This window comes from Narcine bancroftii, chromosome 4 (assembly GCF_036971445.1).
Source record: "Narcine bancroftii isolate sNarBan1 chromosome 4, sNarBan1.hap1, whole genome shotgun sequence".
In the NCBI taxonomy this organism is placed as follows: domain Eukaryota; kingdom Metazoa; phylum Chordata; class Chondrichthyes; order Torpediniformes; family Narcinidae; genus Narcine; species Narcine bancroftii.
The window spans coordinates 176,318,856-176,340,945 of NC_091472.1; the positions used below are offsets into that span (position 1 = coordinate 176,318,856).

At 39.8% G+C, this 22,090-nt stretch overlaps 1 protein-coding gene across 8 annotated transcripts in view; it reads right to left on the minus strand.

Annotated features, from left to right (window-relative positions):
* Window positions 1-22,090, minus strand: part of suds3 (SDS3 homolog, SIN3A corepressor complex component) — a 54,085-nt gene that overhangs the window by 13,174 nt on the left and 18,821 nt on the right. For all 8 annotated transcript variants that reach the window (XM_069933118.1, XM_069933115.1, XM_069933117.1 and 5 more), the window contains 8 exons: window positions 21,773-21,828; window positions 16,287-16,358; window positions 14,423-14,442; window positions 8,008-8,164; window positions 7,584-7,679; window positions 6,237-6,298; window positions 5,476-5,497; window positions 5,242-5,347 (listed from right to left, as the gene is read on the minus strand). In XM_069933118.1, coding sequence (XP_069789219.1) covers window positions 5,242-5,347; window positions 5,476-5,497; window positions 6,237-6,298; window positions 7,584-7,679; window positions 8,008-8,164; window positions 14,423-14,442; window positions 16,287-16,358; window positions 21,773-21,828 — 591 coding nt within the window. The remainder of the gene's footprint in view (window positions 1-5,241; window positions 5,348-5,475; window positions 5,498-6,236; window positions 6,299-7,583; window positions 7,680-8,007; window positions 8,165-14,422; window positions 14,443-16,286; window positions 16,359-21,772; window positions 21,829-22,090) is intronic.

Consider the following 22,090-nt stretch of genomic DNA (forward strand, 5'->3'; position numbering starts at 1 on the left):
CTGAAGAACAATCTAAGCTGGAGAAAACAGAATAAGGTCCCATAGGCCACTCCATATTTGTGTTTTAATTGTTCAAAAGGCATAAGAATTCCTTCCGTGTAACAGTCCTTAATATACCTTTGTCATACCATGAATTTAATATTCTAATTCCCATGTTCAAAGGCAATAACACATTTTTAGGTCAGCCATTCTCAATGGGGGCCCGACAGCCCCCCAGGGCCCACAGCACATTCAAGTAAAAGTCTTGTTTCCTTTTCACCTCAGGCAACATAAATATATTTCATGTCGTCAACAGGGGAGAAGCATGGATGTAACCAAAACTTTGTTGCTTCACAGGGAAGGATGCCCATAAACTTTGAGCAGAATACTAGGGGGGGCATAGCCAAAAAAAAGGTTGAGAATGGCTGGTAATGGTAATCTAACATAGAGTGGAGGGCAAGCAAAATGGCATCTACAATATCCTATTCTGACGATCTGGGAGCAGACTGCCAATCTCATTGGAATGCTGGAGCAACTCAGTAGGTCTCGCAATGTAACAATATATAACCGACATTATACAGCTGAGGGAGTGAAGAATGGCCAGAGGGAGGAGTACAGACCAACAGACGAGAGGTGTTGGATATGAATGGGACACTGGAGAGAGGAAAGATGAGAATTGACTTTGGGAGGGGGGAGATGTTTGGGACTCTGTGGAAACAGAGCTAGGGGAAAGGAGACATTGGGAAAGATGGGGAGGTGCTAACACAAACCAGAGTAATCGCTGTTAATTCTATCTGGTTGGAGGGTGCCCCCGACAGACTATGAGCTCCTCACTCCATTTTGCAGGTGGTCTCAATCTGGCAGTGCATGACACCATGTTCAGAAGACATGTCGGTAAGGGAATTGAAAGGGGTGGCCACTGGGAGATCCCCGCTACTGCAGCAGACAGATCTGAGGTACTCAATAAAGTTATCACCCACCTTTGTCCAGTCTCTCTGATGTAGAAACCACAATGCATGGTACCAGAGGCAGGAGATGACCCCTACAGATTCACAAGTGAAGTGTTGCTTCATTTTGAAGGACTGTTAGGGGCGCCAAATGGTGGTGAGGGAGGAAGCGTGGGCTCAAGCATCTCTTGCAGGCACAGGGGGAGGTGCCAAGGGGGTGAATAGTGGGAAGGGAGGAGTGAAAGAGGAGGTCATGGAAGGAGCCGTCCCTCCAGAAGGCAGAGAAGAACAGGGAGGAGGTTTCTGGTGGTGAGATCACATTGTAGATGGCAGAAATGGAAAAGGAGGAAATGTTATATTAGGAGGCTTATGAAGTAGTAGATGAGGACAAGGGGAATCCTGTCCTTGTTGCACGTGGGGACAGAGGGGGGCCAGGGCACATGTGCGAGTAATGGAGGATATGTGAGGGCAGAGTTTATTGTGGTAAAGAAGAAGCCACTTGTTTGAAGGAGTACAACACTGATGATGTGGCATGGAAAATCTCATCCTGAGAGCAGATGCAACAGAGAAATAGGGAGAAAGGAATGGAATCCATACAGTGGACAGGATTGACAAAGTCGAGGTAGCCATGAGAGTTGGTGGGTTTGTAAAAGATGGCTGTCAAGAGTTTCTCTCTTGCGATCGAGAAATGGGACAGGACAATGATGCTGGAGAGACCAAGAGAATTTGAGGTCTGTAGACAGCAAAGTGAATAAAGTCAAAGAGTTTATCATGGGTGCAATAGACAGCACCAAAGTAGTCATCGATGTAGCAGAGGAAGAGTTGACGTGTCTTGACTGTGTAGGTTTGTAGCATGGACTACTCCACTTGGCCAACAAATGGGCAAGCATACCTTTGGCTACCTCTTTGACTTCGAGAAAGTGGGACGAGTTAAAAGAGAAGTTATTGAGGGTGAAAACAAGTTCTGCAGCCGGAGGAGGGTGGTGATGGAGGGGTACTAGTTGGGTCTATTATCGAGAAAGAAACTAAGGGCTTTGAGGCACCCCCTCTCGCCCAGTCAATTCTCACTTGTCCTCTCTCCTGAGTTCCATCCATACCCACTTAACATTTTTTTGTCTGTTGGTCTGTATTCTTTCCTCCCCAGCCTTTTAATTCAGACACCTGCCTACTTTAAATCATACCTTGAAGAAGGGCTCAAGCCCAAAACATCAGTTATTATATATTTCAGCCTTTAAGTTGACCTTCAGATAAGTCAGATCCACATTTTCATGGTTTATAATATATTGAGCATGTAAGACGATCTCCCAATTTCTGCAAGGAATGTGCTGGAGACTGGTGTCCAGACCACCCAGCAATAACTCAAACTTTGTTACAACACCCCAATCACTAAGTAACAAATCTGTAAAATAATCAAGTTTTTAAAAAATCTTTTGCTTCTGACCGGGAAGATTTAACGGCGCTGAGTCTAAGACTTCAGCATCGGCTGCAGCCGGAGTCGGCGACTTTATTCTCAATATCAGGCACAGTGCCATTCGCATCGAAGAAGTCACCTCGCTGTCCAAGTGACCTCGGTGCAGAAACCACGGCTACATGTAGGCTCCTGGGCAGAAACAGGGACCTTGGGACTCAGGAGTGGGGACTTCAAGCTCTACAATTGTAAAATGTCTGGGCGGATTATGGTGGCGCCCAGTGGTGGAGAGGTGTCAGGGAGCAACCGTGTCAGTGGTGGAGAGCTGCTTCCCGGGTCATCTTATAAGCTGAATCTACGTCAAGCATTTTTTTTTTTAAGTTGCAATTGAGGTCTCATTTTTGTATTGACCTATGTCAACCCATGATTTTTTTAGTGCTTTTTGAGGGTTTCAAGACTCAACGTACACCGAAATATACAGACTATATATTTACCTCCTCTGGATGCTGCAAGACCTGCTGGTTCCTCCAGTATTACTGTGCTTTTAATATAATGACAGCCTCTTCAGACATTAGTGTTTTACTTTAATCTCACTGGATCTTGGCATTCGTAATTCAAATGTAGGCTGAGCAGTGATGGGAGCCCATCCCTAAAAGTCTTTGACAGCTGACTAATCATTCCTCCAGCTTTGAAAACCATAAAAATCACATGCAGTTTTTAAACTGTCTAACATCCAAAGCAATTTACAAAAATTACTTAATAAAATTTTCAATTTTAGCAAGTTATAAAATTAAGTAAAAGCAAAAAATTAAATTATTCAACAAAGTAACTGTCCTTCCTTTTGGATCCAAAGCTGCTACTGAAATCCAGGTGGTTTAAATACCCAGCAACTCTATCTCTGCTAATGGAATCAGTAAAACACAAACAAATACGAAGCAAGAACAAGAATAGGCCAGTGACCCCTCAAGACCACAATTCAGTAGGTGCTTTTAAAATGCAGCACCTGGGTACCCCTCCTGGGACCCAGGTGCGATTAGTGGGGCAAAGGTGCCTCCAGCACCTTTTAAGTTGAGGAGGGAGAGCCCCAGTGAATCACCAATCCAGTGATTTAAGGGGGATCCCGCCCCCGTGATGACATGGTAAGTGACGCATCACAAAAACTAGTCTTCCCCGTTCCACCCACACCAGCTGTCAACCTCCCCACCATCAATCACGTTTCCCCCCCAAACCGCGGCAACCAATCCCCCCCGCCCCCCTACAACATCGACCTCTCCCCCCATACCAGCGACCTCTCAAACCCCCCCCCCCCACTTCTCCACCCCGGGCCCTGGCAGTGGCCCCTCTCCTCCCCCCACCCCTCCAATCATTGCACACTTCAGCCAGGGTTTCCCTGTGATGCCAGCACATATGCGCTGACGTCACAAGAGTAACTGGGTCGGCCATTTTGCTGTTCAGGCCGCCGGTGGACGGATTCTGGGTAAGTTTAACTGGGTTCCCTAACTACCTCTGAGGTAGGGCAGGGACCTGGTTGACTTTGGACGACGCTGACCAGGTCGGACCCTATCAAACTGCCTTGTGAGTGGGGCTCTAACTGGGCAAATTGCCCAGTTAACCCCATTTTACAAGGCAGTTTGAAAGCACCCAGTAAAATCAAGGCTGATGAAATCTTGACCTCAACAGAACTTTCCCCATCTGCCTCGCCTCATAATTTAAACGTCTAACAAAAATAAATTAATCTACTTCCATGGAGAATTCCAAGCAGACTCACAAGCCTTGATGAAGATCTAAAATGAGTGGCCTTTATTCTGAAACCATGACCGTAATTTGAAATCTCAAACAAATAGAAATATCCTCTCACCATCCAGTACCTCAGAAACCTGTTTTTCAGAAAGATCACTTCTCAAGTACAAGATAAACTGCTAAACCTTTCTTCAGGCATTAATTTTTTTAATTCATGGTATCAACCTGTTGAATCTACCCTCTACTGCTCCGAATGCAAGCATATTCCTCCTTAAACATAGAAAATGCAAAATTAATGGCAGGACTCCATCTATTCCAGTAATAGAGCAAACTGACAAATTTCAGCCATTCAAATGTCAGAAAGTTCTGTACTTATACAGTGCAACTATAAAAATCGAGCCCTCACTTCAAAAGAAATAACAAAACGTCATGAAAATTGCTGTCATTTGTAAATTCTACTCCGTTAACCTTCTACTTTAGTGAGATTTGCAGTTTTATCTCTATACTACCTTTGTTTATCTAAATTTCCCTGTTCTGTTATTCAAAGAATCAAGTAAACAATCCTTTAAAAGTTATTTTATTCTTACTTTGATAACATTTTCTTTCAGATACGTTTCTTTCAAAATGTCTGGAATGGACATTTTAAAACTTGAAACCAAAACAGCTAATACTTTGACACTGTATACATCAACAGTATTAAGTCAGATGTTCTGAGAATTTTAACTACGGAGAGAGAGCAGATCGGGAGGCTTCGAGTGAAGATTTGGAAACAGTGGGCTTACACCACCATCTAGTGGCCTTTGTATTGTATATGCAGAAAGGAGCAAATGCTTTCTATAAATCCCAACAGGTACACACAAATTCAAGATGTTTATAAAAATTACAGAAATGTGTACATAACCTCAGTGAATAATGAATGGTATTATATTTTAAAACCATGAAAGATAGTCTCATTACTCTATCTGGCAACATATAACAAAAAGTCAATACTAGTTATTTGACCATATATTTCATAAATACAAAAAATCAATGGTCAGAGTAAATTGAGCTTCTACCATGACAAAGTTTGCGTTGCAGTGTCAAAATGGTGCACATGAATCATGCAATCCTATTAAAGCTGAATTATAAGCACTGGAGTGAAAGGGGAAAATCAAATTTGTTACTCACCATCTCTTATCATAATATAATTTTCCATCTTCTATTCGTGCTTCATACCTTTGTGCTGGTGATTCAGCAGGAGTGCTGGGAAGATGTTCAGGAGAAGATGGCGATGCTGATGAATAAAAATAAACTGTTAAGGCACAAACTGAAGCAACACACAAAAAACTATTTGCTTCTGTGGGGTTTTTTTAGGAACTATTTTTTTTAAACCACACAAATTATTATAAAAAGATTAAATACCTGGTCGCTTTGGTGATTTGAGCTGAAAGATAAAATAAAAATGATTACTTTGAGAATTAAAGTTCTTCAGATGTCTGATCAATGAGCACACATTGCTTTGAGGTGGTGAGTTTTAAATCAATCAGTAAACAATGCATAGATAAAGCTGCTATAGACTTAATGTTTTGAACCGGTTGTTAATCAAGCTTGATAATTTAAGCTTCCTTTCATATAAAATTTGCCCCAGCCCTTATGTAAAATAAGCTGCTCTTCCAGTTCATTTTTCCAAAAGCGGCTTTAGTGATTGAAGTGGAGTAAATGTCTAACTTTCAATAGCATAAAATTTCTAGCTGGTTCTGAAGCAGCTGATCTACTCTGGAAAAAGTCTTGCTTCAGACTATGCCAAGTAATTAAATATCAACTCCCACCATTGAAAAGTAGGCAATCGCGCTCAATAATTGACAGCAGAAATTGCTTCTTTCATACAAGGGCTTTGAATTGGTGGAAGGCAGGGGTTTATTATACAGGATATTGATTACCTTGCAAGCAAAGATCTAGTATACTCATGGCCATAAAATTTGAGATAGCATTGTTAATATTTTCCACACTGCAGTGTCATTAATAGATACCATTTTCCTACCTCCAATTTTATTCTGGTTATACTAAGGTCATCGAGGTAGCATCTCAAAATTCATAAGATGCCTGCATACACATTAATGTTTTGTTGGCAAAACTTTTAACGCCATTTCATCAATGGATTTTTACAGTACCAAGACAGTTACCTTATTAAGAGTTCGTAGATCTTCCATTATCTGTTCATCTGTTAACAAGTAATTTAACTGCGGTATTTATTGTTAAGAATACAACAAAATGCCTTCTAAGATTCAGATTAATATATCAAACAGCAGTAAAAACTTTTTTTTTAGACATACAGCACAGCAACAGATTGTTCTAGCCCACGAGGCCCTGCCATCCAATACCCTAATTAACCTACAAACCTCGAAACATTTTGAAGAGTGGGAGGAAGTTGGAGCAGCCGGAAGAAACCCACGCAGACACTGAGAGAACATAAAACTCCCTACAGACTTCGAACTTGGGTTGCTGACGCTGCAATAGCATGGTGTTAACAGCTATGCTAACTTCCTTGAACTAAACTGACTTATTTCCTCTTATCAACCATCATTCCAGACTCATTTTTATTGTCAATCGGAAATGTCTACACTCTTCATATGTGCAGAGAGTGGATAACTGGATTGTCAACCAGGCCTTGAGGGAAATGGCGTGAAGACTCCCAAATGGAGCTTCAGCAATGGCAAAAGGTTCCAATACAGCCTGTTGCAGTCATGATATGGGTCGCACTGGCAAATCTCTCTATGCCTTCAAGCATCCCAACTTACACCACCCTCTAGGCACATTTGAAAATGTACTACTTTTACCTCCTTCTCTACTCCTGAACTCGATTAAATAAAAATTCTAAGCAATTATTACTGTTTCTCCCTCAGCTACATGCCAAGCAATTTGCCCTCAGCAGAATTAACAATGTCATATCTGAGGTTAGTTTCAAGCAGTGCCATTCTGAAGACCATCCATTTCTACTTTCACAACTGCCAACCATCCCATCTGCCGAAATCATGTTTTGCTACTAGCCTGCTGCATGTCTTCAACATTTCATACACTTATGCTCATTGCAAACTAACATGTGCAGATTCTAACTTTCAGATTGCATTCAGCCATCATCATGTGATGCTTCTGACCTGGCAAAGCCCTTAGTTACGTAACTGCTCAATTCTAAAATTCCGTGTTTTCAAAGCCTCTTTCATTTTTGGTATCTAATCTTTGGAGATATGCTAATGGCTTGTTCAACTCCAAATAAGCACTAGACCACTAATGGCTGTACCTTCAGAACTTGCTTTCCAGCCTAAAATTTCCTCCCAAAAATTCTGCCTCCCATTCATCCTAAAAAAAATTCCATAACTTATCTTTAAAGGTACAGTTACAAATAGCAGAGCGATTCAATTCATAATTGTGATAGTGGTCAATAATCAAAACACACAAAATCATTAATTTACTACAGATTATTGGTATCCAACTTATCCTAAAAACAGAAATTCAACTGAATAAAAGGATATCAGGTGCAGGCTTTCGTCTTTTGTCTGGAATTGGAACAGGATCATTAGGTCTTCTCCTTAGCTTCCTGGTCATTATAGGCTTCACCTCCATTGAATCTGAAAATATATAGATAATGATCAATAGTAATGAAGGTCAAACACCAACAGAGTTTACATCCACAGTATAAACATGTATAAAATTTGTTCACATTGTAAATACTGAAAATGTAATGACTAACAAAAAAATTAATAAAATTCATTACTTCTCCCCACTCAATTACAATCCATGTCCAAAGTTACTGTCTCATTCCACGACTTAAATTTTTGTTCAACAATTCTTAAATATATTTTACTTTGCTAGCACAATTTGATTTGTCAAAAATCTGTCTTGCTAAGATCACTTTTCCTGGCATACCACCAGATATTAAATCATAGTTCTACACACCTCCAGTGAGTTCCATTGTTAGTCTCTCATTCTCAATCATCTTTTTCTTTTCTTCCAATTCAGCAATAAGATTCTCTTTCAATTCAATCTTTTTATCTTCAAATTCCTTCACTGCTGCTTTCTTCTCTTTGATATAATTTCTTTCCACTTGCTCTGTCTACAACAAAACATTTTGAAGATTTGTAGCAATGGCTTTAAAAAGGAAAGTAGTTCACGACAGAACCTTTGAATTACTTACTTCAGACTCTAGAAATCAAGAGAAACTGAGAAAAATATTCTTACGACATAATCAATCCAGTTGGAGGCTTAATGTAGAACACAGAACACTACAGTACAGATCCTTCGATCCTTGATGTTGTGCAGACCCATTCCTTAAAAAAAGTACTGAACCCTCTCTACCCAGTAACTCTTTTTTTTCTTCCATCCACATGCTAGTCTAAGAGTCTCTTAAATGGCCCTAATGTTTCAGCCTCCACCACTATCCCGGCAAGGCACTCCAGGCACCCACAACTCTCTCAATATAAAAACTTACCCCTAATGTTTCCCTTGTTTTCCAATCCAGGTAACATACTAGTAAATCTCCTCTACAGCCTCTAGCTTCCACTTCCTTCCTATAATGAGGTGACCAGAAATGGTCACCAGAGATTTGTCGAGTTACAACACGACTTCTCTGCTCTTGAACTCAATCCCCCTATTAATGAAGCCCAGAATTCCATAGACCTTCTTAAATATTCCATCAACCTGTGCAGTGACCTTGAGGGATGTATGGATTTGGACCCTAAGGTCCCTCTGTTCATCCACACTCTTAAGTAACCAACCAGTAACCCTGTACTCAGCCTTCTGGTTTGTCCTTCCAAAATGCATCACCTCTAACATAGCTGGATTGAACTCCATCTCCCACTCTCTGCCCAACTCTGCATCCTATCTATATCCTCTTGTAACCTTTAGATTCACCCACAACTCCTCCAACCTTTGAATCATCTGTAAACTTACTTATCCATCATTCTGCCTCTTCATCCAGGTCATTTATAAAAATCACAAAGAACGGGGTCTCAGAACAAATCCTAGCTGCACTCCACTAGTCACTGACCTCCAGGAAGAATACTTTTCTTCCACTTCTACTGTTTTCTACCTGCAAGCCAATTATTTTATCCACACAACCATGGTTCCATGGATCCCATGCCTCATGACTTTCTGAATGAGACTCTCATGGGGAACCTTGTCAAATGCCTTGCTAAAATCCATGTAAATTACATCTACTGCCCTATCCCTCATCAATTTCTTTTGTTACCTCCTTATAAAAAATACCTCCTTCACTTCACAAAGTCATGTTGACTATCCCCTTCACAAAGTCATGTTGACTATACCTGAGTAGACTGTACTTCTCCAAATGCTCATAGATTTTATCCTTTAGAATCCTCTCCACTGACACTAAAATTCCCAGGATTCTCCCTAATGCCTTTTTTAAACAAGAGGACTACATTTGTCATTCTCCAATTTCCGGCACATCCCCTGTGGCCAAAGAGGACTCCAAGATCATAGCTACTGCTCCAGCTACCTCTTCCCTCAATTCCCACAGCATCCTGGGGTATATTGCGTCCAGTCCCAGGGACTTATCAATCTTGATGTTTTTAAGAAGATCCAACACTTCCTCTTCTTTTATCTCCAGTGTCCAGCACACAAGCTAGTTCTATTCTGACCCCATCCTGATCAAGATCCTTTTCTTTTATGAATACAGAAGCAAAGTATTCATTCAGGTCTTCTCCAACTCCTCCACCACTAGTCACATATTGCCTCCTTTATCCTTTAGTGGCCCCATCTTCATGCTCATCATCCTTTTGTCCTTCACATACGTATAGAACACCTTGGGGTTATCCTTAATCCTATATGCTCCCTTTGAGCTCTCCAAAGTCCTTTCTTATTCTCCTTCCTGGCTTCCATATACTTGCCATGAGCCTTTCCTGCATCCTATATCTAATGTCTGCTTCCTTCTTCCTCTTGACCAGCTGCCTCATGGAATCTTGACCAGATTCCTACCATCTTTTCCCTGTCCCAATGGGACAAACCTATTCTGAACCCAACACAAGTGGTTCCTAAACTTTCTCCACATTTGTCCTGTGCTTTCATCCTTGAACACTGCTGTAGACCCAAATGTTACTGAAATAGTTTGCTTGTGAAAAATTGTCACTGTCCCATTTCCTTTGGAGTTATGAAACCACACACCTAACAAGTCAATTAGGTATGGTTAAAACAGTGGTTTGCAAACATTTTTTTCCCCCACTCACCTACCACCTTAAGCAATCACAGAAGCACAGGGAATACTTAAGGTGGAATGTGTTTTTTTTAAAAAAAAGGTTGCCCACCCCTGTTCCAAGTTCATCCCCTTTACTCCTAATTCTCTTTGTGCTGAAATAGACACATTTCAACCCCTCTAACTGGCTACATTTATGTTTTGTCCCGGTCTGTCCTTCCTCACAAATGCACGGCACACAACATCATGATTTTGGCCTTCTGTCCTATTCTCTGCACTCACATTCTGGTTCCTATCCCCCTGCCAAACTAATATGAACATTTACAAAAAAAAACTCATCACTTGTCTGTCTGTATTCTCTCTTATGGGTTAAAGCTCAATTTCAGAGCATAGTTCTTTGAATTAATATAACCATCTTATTTAAAATTCTGCTGTTGTAAAGGGCAATTACATACGAGTATTACTCGTGGGATTATCATGAACAGGTTTTATAAGTGTACAGGGCCTCCCTCTGCTTGTCTGAAATTGTTCCCACCAAACCACAATTTAAGCTTACAGCCTTATTAAAAAAAAATCAACAGCAAGTATTACTCAACCTGTATTTTACGAAATTCAGTTTGACATTTCCTTCACAAATCCAAAATAAAATTAATCCATGAACAGAGAATCGAGACAATGCAGCATTAACTTGATAATCTCGGTTAACTGGGTTCTCATGACCAATAAATGATTTCGGAGGTGTTCATCAACATTTGCCAGGAGCAATAGATTGGTTATTTTGGCTATATTTTGCGATACTCATGGTTTCCTATATAGAAACGTGAAGAAGTTTTTACAAGATATCAATCAATATAGGGGCAAATAATTTTCCATTGGAAAATACAACAGCACTTTCAATTTAGGATAAGTAAAAACAGGAATGCTGGAGGAACTCAGCAAGTCTCACAGTCCGTAAAGATATATAACGGACGTTTTGGGCCTGGGTATAAATAAAAAGCAGGTAGGTGCCTGAATTAAAAGGTTGGGAAGAAGGAAAGACGGGGCAAGTTAAGAAACACAGGCCAATAGAGAGCAGGGAGTGGAGACACAGTGCTCCTCCACAAGTTTCTACTGTCTCATCCAACAACCGAAGGCTATGTACAGGCTTTAAATGGCTTGTTAAAGGAACCAATGGTGGTTTATTTTAAAATCCTGCGCCTGTTCAGCAGCAGCTTTGAGGGGTTGCAGACGTTGAGAGCAGAGGACAGGTGCAGGACTTCAGGGTGAACACCCCCAGTTTAAGAGGGAGAAACAGAGGAGACGACCCTATGGGACAGCGACCACGGCGGCGGACCAGCGTCAGGCTCTGCTGCTAGTAACTCGAGGCAAAGAACTCGTGCAGGCTGTGGGCTGCTGGCAACTGTGGTCAAAGAACTCACACCAAGCTACTGGAGATGGACAAGAGAATGACTGAAGGGGTACCAGCTATCTGAAGAGGGAATGCAAAAGGGTGTCAAGGGCAGTGAAGGCTTCCTGATGGTGTCAAGAGGTTTGGATCTAGAGCTCGGATTCGCGATGGTCTGTGTGGCTGCAGAGAGCACAGCATGGAGGCAAATCCAAGGACAATCAGTGACTCTAGGGGGACTTGCTTGCTTATCTTTCTCTGACTTTAAGGGGCACCAGGCAATTTCTGCTGATGGCGAATCTTTAAATTTTGTATAATATTAGACCTGTTTTATTACATTACAATATTGGACAGATAGGAGAGGAAAGGTGAAAAATGATTGGGGGAAAGGGTGGCTCTGTGAATGCAGAGCTAGAGGAAAGGAGATGGGAGAAAGGAGAGAGTGACAGAGCAAAAGAAAGGAGAAATAGGGATTATATGGGGGCAGTGGGGTTGGGGGGCTAACGGAAGTCAGATGTTCATGTTAATGGCATCCAGTTGAAGGATGCCTGGATGAAATATAATTTTTAAAAAAATATTATTTTCAACACAGTAGAAGCCAATTCCAGCCATTTACACCCATACCCCCCAATTACAGGACATCCAAATTAACCTACAACCCTGTATGTTTTGGAGGGTGGGAAGAAACCAGAGCAGCCAGAGGAAACCCACACGGACATGAGGAGAGCGTACAAACTCGTTACAGATAGCGCAACCCAGGTTGCTGGCAATGTAACAGCGTGGCGTTAACCACTACGTTAATCGTGCCACCTTCATTTCTCTGGTCTCATTCTGGCAGAGCATGAGACCATAGACAAACATGTCGGCATGAGAATGAGGCGAGTATTGAAATGGGTTGCTACAGGATATGCCCGCTATTGTGGTCAAGGCCAAGGCCACTGGGTGATCCTGCTATTGTGGAAATTTGGTATTGTTGACTCACCTGACAGTGAGCCTCATGTCTACAGCCAAGTGTTCATGACTGGAAGTCACAGTAATCTCCTTAAAGACATGAAAAGGCTCAATGGTTGCAGTTTCATGAAATCAATGATGCAGCAAATGCCCAAGATTACTCAGTCTGCTTCTCTGGGCTGATGAAAAAGCAAAAGACTGGTCTCATGAAATATCAATCCTCAATATGCAGCAACGAGATGCGGCATTTATCAGTTGATAGGGCCTGGAATGATCCTGAGGCTAAGTAGTGAAGAAAGAGGGTGTCCTGACATTTTTAAAGAGGGGATACTGACATCTTGGTAAGCTTTTTCTACCATCCAAGAATCTCAAGTGGCTGGTGGGGGAAGGTAGGGGTTGCAAATGCTACACACCATGTTGGCAGTACTACTGCATCTTGTGGAAGAACAGCATGCATGGATACTAATCCACCCAGAACCATAAATAATGGCTTTTTGAAAAAGCAGACAAGGTTTTGTTTGCAGAAACCTTGTACGCCTCTGCACCACGGACAGATTTGCGCCTGTGACTCGCAATGAGAAGTATTGACTCTTATGAAAATAAAATGGCCATTGGAAGTCATTTAAGGATGTGAAAAGATGTTAGAAGATGCAAGGAAGAGTCAATCTTCAGGGCAAGCAGAGTGCACAGTAAGCTGTGTCCACACAGTGATGTGTAGTTGTTTATGAATCATTCTTTAAATAAAGTTTTAAGTAAGCTTTCAGTATTTACACAAATGGAGTGTGAATGAGCAAAGTCTACCTTTTTAAACCAATGATGTGACATTCTCCATGAATCTGAATTTTATTGGTTGCACTGTTGTTGATATAATTTTAGTGATTTGATGCTGGAAAAGGAGCAGGTGCAGATAAGAAAATTCTGCACAAAAATAAGCTGGCAAGGTTAGGAACTGGTTCAAAAACACCCAGATGCATCCAGAATTGTTTAAATCCTAGTTGTAATTTTCAACACTACATCTCCCTAGTTTTAAGACTAATTTCTAGTCACAATTGGTACAAGTGGCAGAAAATAAGAGAAACCCAAAAGCTGCAAATGTTGGAATCTTCAGCAAACAATGAACTGCATCACAACTCTTTATTGAGATTAAAGTAAAAGGGTTGAAGAAGCAGGGGTGGAGGAGGTAAAAGGTGATAAGGTATTAGTCAAAAAGTGAGGGAAGTAGAAAGGCAGGAAGTGGGAGAGACCATTGGAGGTAGATTAGAAAAGACAGCAGCAAGTTAAGACAGAAACAATGGAACCTAACAGAGGTGGGGTTTGCCTAAAATTAAAAAAATAAACGTTCAAGCATTATGTTTAATGCTGTCCCGGTAGAATTGTAGAAGTTGAAAATCCAACATTCAAGGGAGTATAAAATACTCCTATATTTGTTTTGTTGGTTTACCTTCAGAATATTTTTGACAGCATTTAATCACTTAAGGTTGTACATCTTGAATTTTATATCCACACTCCATGCAATCCTTGTTTTTGTGCAAGTCCTGTTGTGCCAACTTTCATTGGTCAGAATCTGTTCCCACACATCTGACAATATTTTTTCAGCTAGGTATGAGATGAAGCAGAAATACAATATTTTCCTCAGTCTTAAAACTATTTCAAAGTATAGAAAAATGCCAAATAAAATTCAAAGTTTCATTCCACCATCTTATAGCATCACATTGCTTCGAAGAACAATTCATAGTGCCATGAAAAAGAATCTTATTGCAAAAATTTTTAGGATTATGATTATTTTTTACTAAATTGAGAGTAGAAAAATTAATTTGTAAAACACTCACCTCTAGTTGCAGGAATAGCTCTGGAGAAAAAAAAACCACAAATGTTCATAATTGATGCATCTTCTATTATGCCTATAAATAAATACTACAATGTTTTCTAACATTAATTAAAAATTCATCAATCAATAGAATATTCAAACATAACAGCAATTCCAATTCCTCTTTCCACTGCTTATGCACAACTGCTGCAGCAGTCTTAGTAAAGGACAGATGCAAGTTCAGGGACAGACCCAATATTTCTTGAGATGGATTGTTAACTTCATGAAAACAGCAACACACTGTCTGCCTCATCATTGAACAACTTGAAGTAACGGATCAAAGTAGCAAACGGTGCATGTCAAACTCTTCATAGAATGCTACGTCTTGACCATTTCAGTCTAGATATCTGAAATCTTTTAAATAACAAGGCAAATTTCTCTACCAAATGAAAATTAAGAAAATTATTTTCAACATAACTAATTAAAAATGACATTATATTGTTCGTTTGGTCTTTCCTCTATATTGACCTAAACTTTCTGAACGGATTTCACTATGAATTCATACATTCTAACCTGTATTTCCTTTTTAGTCATAATTTCAAAAACTCTATTGTTAAACAGATTCTTATGCTAGCCTATTTACATGCATAGTAACTGCCTGGTTGCCCTTCCTGTATTGTTACTAACATGCATTGTTACCAACTTGTCACTTATAATCTAACATCCAAATATACCATAATAAATATGACATAATTCTTCTTGTTAAGATTTTAAAATGATACACACACACATTTGGTCTTTTGACCTACACAACAGATCTCTAAAGATACCATTACTGTTAAATATAATCTTTGGCTTGGCTTCGCGGACGAAGATTTATGGAGGGGAAATGTCCACGTCAGCTGCAGGCTCATTTGTGGCTGACAAGTCCGATGCGGGACAGGCAGACACGGTTGCAGCGGTTGCAAGGGAAAATTGGTTGGTTGGGGTTGGGTGTTGGGTTTTTCCTCCTTTGTCTTTTGACAGTGAGGTGAGCTCTGCGGTCTTCTTCAAAGGAGGTTGCTGCCCGCCGAACTGTGAGGCGCCAAGATGCACGGTTTGAGGCGATATCAGCCCACTGGCGGTGGTCAATGTGGCAGGCACCAAGAGATTTCTTTAGGCAGTCCTTGTACCTCTTCTTTGGTGCACCTCTGTCACGGTGGCCAGTGGAGAGCTCGCCATATAACACGATCTTGGGAAGGCGATGGTCCTCCATTCTGGAGACGTGACCTACCCAGCGCAGTTGGATCTTCAGCAGCGTGGATTCGATGCTGTTGGCCTCTGCCATCTCGAGTACTTTGATATACCATAATAAATATGACACAATTCTTCTTGTTAAGATTTTAAAATGATACACACACACACATTTTGTCTTTTGACCTACACAACACATCTCTAAAGATACCATTATTGTTAAATATAATAATAATAATAATAATACAGTAAAACCCTTGTTGTCCATACTTCAAGTAACCAGCAGCAACAAGCAACTGGTTAAAAAAATTGTGTAAAATAGGAACAAATATGGAAGTTTAAAATAGACATGCCTCATCGTTAGTTCGCCAATCACACAACACTCAATCCCAAGCAACTGGAAAATTCACTTATCCGACATCCATCATCCCCCCAATGTATTTAATCATCAAGAGGGTTAAAAAAAAAAATTGGCAGTGGACAAAATTAGGCTTAGCGACGACATGATCAATCTCATTTCAGATACCTTGAAAACTAATAGGCTGAGGTCGGGTGTTGTTGAATATTATTGAAAGTAATAATCTCTGGAGATAAAATTTTAGAAACAAAGCACATAATTTTCATCTTAAGAAGCATTATAAAATAAAATTAACCTGCATTTCGTATTCTTTCTTTGTACTGTTGATCTAGTTTCTTCATTCTTTTCTGATATTCTTGCAAGGTACCTAAAAGAAGGTATATTACTTCAGGAGAGAAATTGTTTCATAAGGGATAATATATTTTAAGACAGCAAATAGAAGATGTTGGATTTGTTTGTGATTCATTATCTAAATGAATTTCCAGTCAATGTTATCTGCCAATTTACAACATCACTCAGTGAATTAGAGGGCAGGTATCAAAGTTAGGAGATTGGTATCACTAACTAATCTGTCTGTTATAACTTCAAATGCAACATCCACCTTCTGCAGCCTTACATGAACACCCCATATTCATTTGAAGCCAGATCCTCACTCTTTGGATGATCAAAATTATTTTCCTAAAAAAAAAGCTTAAACTGTAGGTGTTCAAATGTAAATTAATTGTTAAATCTTTAGTGCCGCAGAAGACTGCCATTATGCATCTGTATTTTGAAATTAGGTGTACAATGCATACAAAGAATAAAATACTCTTCTGAGAGTATGGTTTCATTTTTTTCCCGCTCTTGTCTGGAAATTTGCCTCACAATGAAACTTTTCAATGTGGATACTATCAGAGATGACATCCTGTTTGGTACGATTCAAGCCGACTAATTTCACCAAGGATGAGCTGCCAGATCGAGGGATATGCCGCACAAGCAGTCTTCATAGTACATGCTAGTTTCTATGGGAGCAAAGTCCCAGGAGATCCTTGCCAAATTGGAGAGGGAAATAATTGATTTTCTGCAGAATGTATTGCCATTGTTTGTGAGTATTGAAGAGGTGGGAAGATGGCATTGCAAACTTACTGATAACTGATCTGATATTGCAGCAGTTCTAGAAATGCTCTTGGATTATGAAGATTTCTGTACAATAATCTTAATAAGATTCTCCACTTTTGATTAAAGGCATCGACATTAGGGGTGCCAGAGTGTGAAAAGTTCCAGAAACTGAGGGATCATTCAAAGATCATCTCCATCTCAAACCCCACTCCCGTCCCTTGCCATTGCCTACCCCATCTACCATTTCCAAAACTACCCAAAGCAATAATACATTTGTATCTTGGATTTTTTTTTTTTTAAATTCATGCACAACCACAGAAACCCTCAGTCTTTGTGACTATACTCATGCAATAAAGTTCTGCCACTATCCAGTCTACCGTGGTAGAGAAGGAGCCCAGCTTTACTGCAGGCTGGGAAAAAATGTTGCCACAACAAATAAAATCAATTTTTGCTGGAAGTTAACATCTAGCACGTACCTTCATAACTGGTACTTCGAACACAGTTAAAAGACTTTTCACAATTCTTTAATTGCACATGCCTGTGGTTATCATTAGATTTAAGAAGTCCCATTTATATCTTTCATAATGCAAGTAATTGGTTTCAAGAGCAAGTTTTTTTTTGCAACCTTTGGTATTTTTAGTAACAAAACTATTTGAATTTTAAGGGCAACCAGTCTTATATGTTCAAATTGAAGATGTAATTTTAAGATTGTATGATCACAGTACTGCATCATTAAGACAAGAAGGCTACACCGATCAAGCTAGTCCTTCCCTGGTGCATAACAATCACTTTGTGACAATGGGAATCTCTCTGTCTCTGCCTATTCACTAAACAAGCCAACATTCTACCAGTGGAAAAATTCAAGATTTTTGTGGACAGATTAAAAATTAGACAATTTAACCCAAATGCAATTCAGATTCTAAGTGAATGGTTTATTTTCTTGCAGAAGATTTGTAAATTCGAAGACACCAAATGCAATTCAAAATTCAGGGAGAGGCTTCCCAGATTAGATTTACTTCATTTTTGCTTTTCCCAGGAGATTGATTATGTGGCTACTCCTGATGAAAGACACTGGAAATAATGATACTCAGATGAACATTGCAATATGGGACTGGCTCAATGGAATTTTCTAGAACAATCATAGGCTTGAAATAGGAAGAATGGTACACAATCTTAGGACTGGAATTATTGAACCTAAAAAGATTTATACAACTTAATTTTTAGTAAGTGCAGCCTGAATTAAAAATTTCATAGGTAAATATAATACCAGAGAAAATTATATGCCAAGCATACCATGAGCGGTTGCAGACACTGCAGGAGCAGTGGACTGGTGGAGAGCACCAGAAATGGGGATAACACTACCCTCTCAATTCCCTCACTGAGGAGAAGCATAGGAGATAGTGATCATAGAAACAGACCAGCAAGGCAGGTGATCAGCGGTTGAAGGACCCATACCGGCTGTGGGCTGCTGGTGACTTGCAGTCTACGAACCCACACAGACTGCAGGTTGCTGGTGTCTTGCAGTTGAAGGACCCAGAGAGGTTGCGGGCTGCTAGCAACTTGTGGTCGAAGAACCCATACAGTCTGTGGCCGACTTGCAGTTGTAGGACCTACACAAGCTGTGGGCTGCTGGTGACACAGTCAAAGAACCCACATAGAATGTGGACTGCTGGCGGCGAGCTGTTGAAGGTCCCACAAAGGTTGTGAACTACTGTCAATTTGAAGTCAAATGACCCACTCAAGATGCAGGCTGCTACTGACTTGCAATTGAAGGACCCACAGAGGATGCAGGGTGCTGGCGACTGGATCATGGGAACCAGGTATCGGAAACAGGCTTTGAGAGGGTGCTGAGGGCAAGAAGGACACCCGAAGGGGCTTGGGCACTGAAGGCTTTCTGATCATATTGGAGGTTTGGATCTGGAGATCAAGTTGCAGATGGGTTGAGTTGAAGTCCGTGTGGCGGCAGAGGTTGCAGGAATGCACTTAGTGTCTCTGAAGGGACTCTCTTTTGCTTGACTTTCTCCTATTGATAGGGGCACTGGGGAATGCTCATGGCAACTCTTTCTTTGTCTTATGGCAGACGAATGTTGAAGCATAACATATATATTATAATGTATTATTACATGACAATAAAAAGAACCTTTGAATCTTGAGGGATCAAAATTATAATAAAGGGAGAATTTTATACCTGAATAAAGATTACGTTAGCAAGAACATTGGCAAATGTTGTCAACATTTGGAGACATTGTAGGAAAGCATTGAAATAACCAACACATCATCCATAGGTTTTTTCCCTACCAATGAAATAGATTCATCAGCAAATTGCAACAGGCAGTTTTTGTGATTGTGACAATTATGCAACTGGAAGCTCAATTCAAGATTTAAAAAAAAACCCAAAGTTGACAGCAGTTTGGCTCATTTCATTATCAGTTAAGATAGATGGTGGTAAATATGGAGTGGCAGAAGTCAAAACCAATGGGTGAGATTATTTTAGTATACAGTTAGAGGAAACAGCAGTTCTTTTAAGAGTAGATTTGGAATTGGTAGTTTGATAGCACAGAAGCAAAGATTGTAAAAGTAGGATTTAATAGACCTCAAACAAATGTGTTTTTTTTTTTTACATAGAACTTGCTCAAATTTTCCATTCTGAACCATCTCCTTACCTTCTGGGAGTGGCCACTCACACAGGAACGACCAAAACTCCAAATATCCGTATCATACTGCAAGTACAGAGAGAATATCTGAAGTGTGGTATTAAGGAGGCTGGACAACCTATTCATTAGCCCATTGTTTACAGATCGCCTGCAGTTCAGTTTAGACCGCAGGCGATCCGTAAAAATTACTAGGAGTCAAGGAGGTAAAATATTAGAATGGGAATGGCCTCTCGTTCCCGTTCCAATCTTTTTACACAGCATGTGTTCCAGGAAAATGGTAATAATTTCCTGGAATGCAGTGGCTATGTAAAAAGCATAAAAGATAATGTCATCAACTGATATCTTGCAAATGAGAAGGGAGGCAAAGATAGATTATGGGGAATTGTGGTAGGGAGAAACCATTGGCAGTAAACAGTAACATATAGGCTTCAACAAATTATATAGATATGCACAATAAAAACAGGAGAAAAAAGACAAAAAAATTGCATAATGTATTAGAGGGATTTGAGAGTTTTATTCCATTCACCTCATAATGCAAGGAACACAAGTGATAATGAAATAGTTTTTTTTTTTACATAGAACTTGTGCGAATTTTCCGTTGTGAAGTGTCTCCTGTGTAAGTGTGGCCATTTACACAGGAATGACCAAAACTCCAAATATCTGTTTCACACCGTGAGTTTAGACGGAATACCTGAGTGCGGTATTCTCACAGGTTTGACATCCTATTCATTAGTCCCTTGTTCATGGATCGCCTGTAGTTCAGTTTAGACAGCAGGCGATCTGTGAAAATTACTAGGCATTGAGGAGGTAAAATGCCAGAACGGGACTGTCCTTATTCCCATTCTGATCTTTTTATACAGAATGCATTCCGGGGATTTAATTTCCTGGAATGCAGCAACTGTGTAAAAAACACAAGAGTTGCAGAAAAACAGAAAATTATTGAAAAACATATTCACAACAGAATAGAAAATACAAAGCTGGGGCAAAATTTGCAAGGACTGTGCGATTAAGTGAGGGGTATATTTTAGGGATATGTATAATGAATGATGGTTTTGCAGAGAGACTAGTTTCCAGAAGAAAACCATCTTGAAAAAGTGGGAAAGTTAGTAATTTGATGGAAATACAACAATATAGACTGTGATTACGATAGAGCCCATGAGGGACACAAAGTAAAAGGATCTCAAAGCAAGGATAATTGGTAGATATTTCTCACTGGGTAACAAATGGAAATCTTTCAACACTCAGCAACACAGCAAAAAATCTGGAGGAACCTACAGGGAAACTCCAGGATCTTAGAACGTATGCCGAACCGGGAAAGGGGATTATAATTTACTCCAATAAGAATCTGAATAGCATCTCAGTAGTACACCCAATCTGTATCATTCCCTGAGATTGAATATAACAAGTACAAATGATCACCATCTTATTCCTCTTACCATTTATTTTTTTTCTCGTTTATGCATCAATCTTTCTTCTACAATAATATCATCCATGTTATTGCCTTCTGGTGATCATACCACTTCTTTTCTACCCTAACATCCATTCTATTTATACCTTTTCACTGAATGATAAAACACACATATTCCAAAGCACTTTACATCCAAGGAGGTTTAGATACCAATGTGGTGAAGGGAGGGACAAGTTTTTCAAAAAACAGCTTACTAATTTTTGACTGAAGAATAAATATGAGCCAGGCAAAAACTTCCAACCTTCCTTATGACCATTTGACAACACAGATGGGCTCCCTGTTTAACTTTTTAACCACAAAATAATTTAGAACATATAATTGATGCAACCATTATTCAAGCTATAATATTTTACCTAAACAGTGCAGCATTCCCTTAGATTTGCAATAAAATGCCTTGGATCTCGATGTAAACATGAACCCTTAACTTTCAAAAGGTAGTTCCCAATAAGTCAGGCACCAATGGAACATTATTCAAATCAAAACAAAAACACTCACACCCCTTGTTTGTCAATTATGTTCTAGCATTTTAACCATTCAGTGCAAGACTTAAAAGATACCTACCTTCCTGTAACTGCTGTAGTTGTCGTTTAAGAGATGTCAACTTTTCTTGGTACATTCTATGAAAAATCAATTAGATACAATTAAAACAACTTGTGTAACTTTGATCAGTCAAAATTGTCCTGGTAACAAATCTAAATTATTTTTCTTTTAGCACAAACAGTTTAATGTAATTGTATTTTTTCTGAAAGGCACATTCATTTTTGAATTCAAGTAGACATCTGACTTTTTTTTTAAAAAATCAATAAGATGGCATCATCAAGACTGTTAAATAACCTTCACCTTGATGGACGAATACAATGGAGCATCCAGCTGTATCAT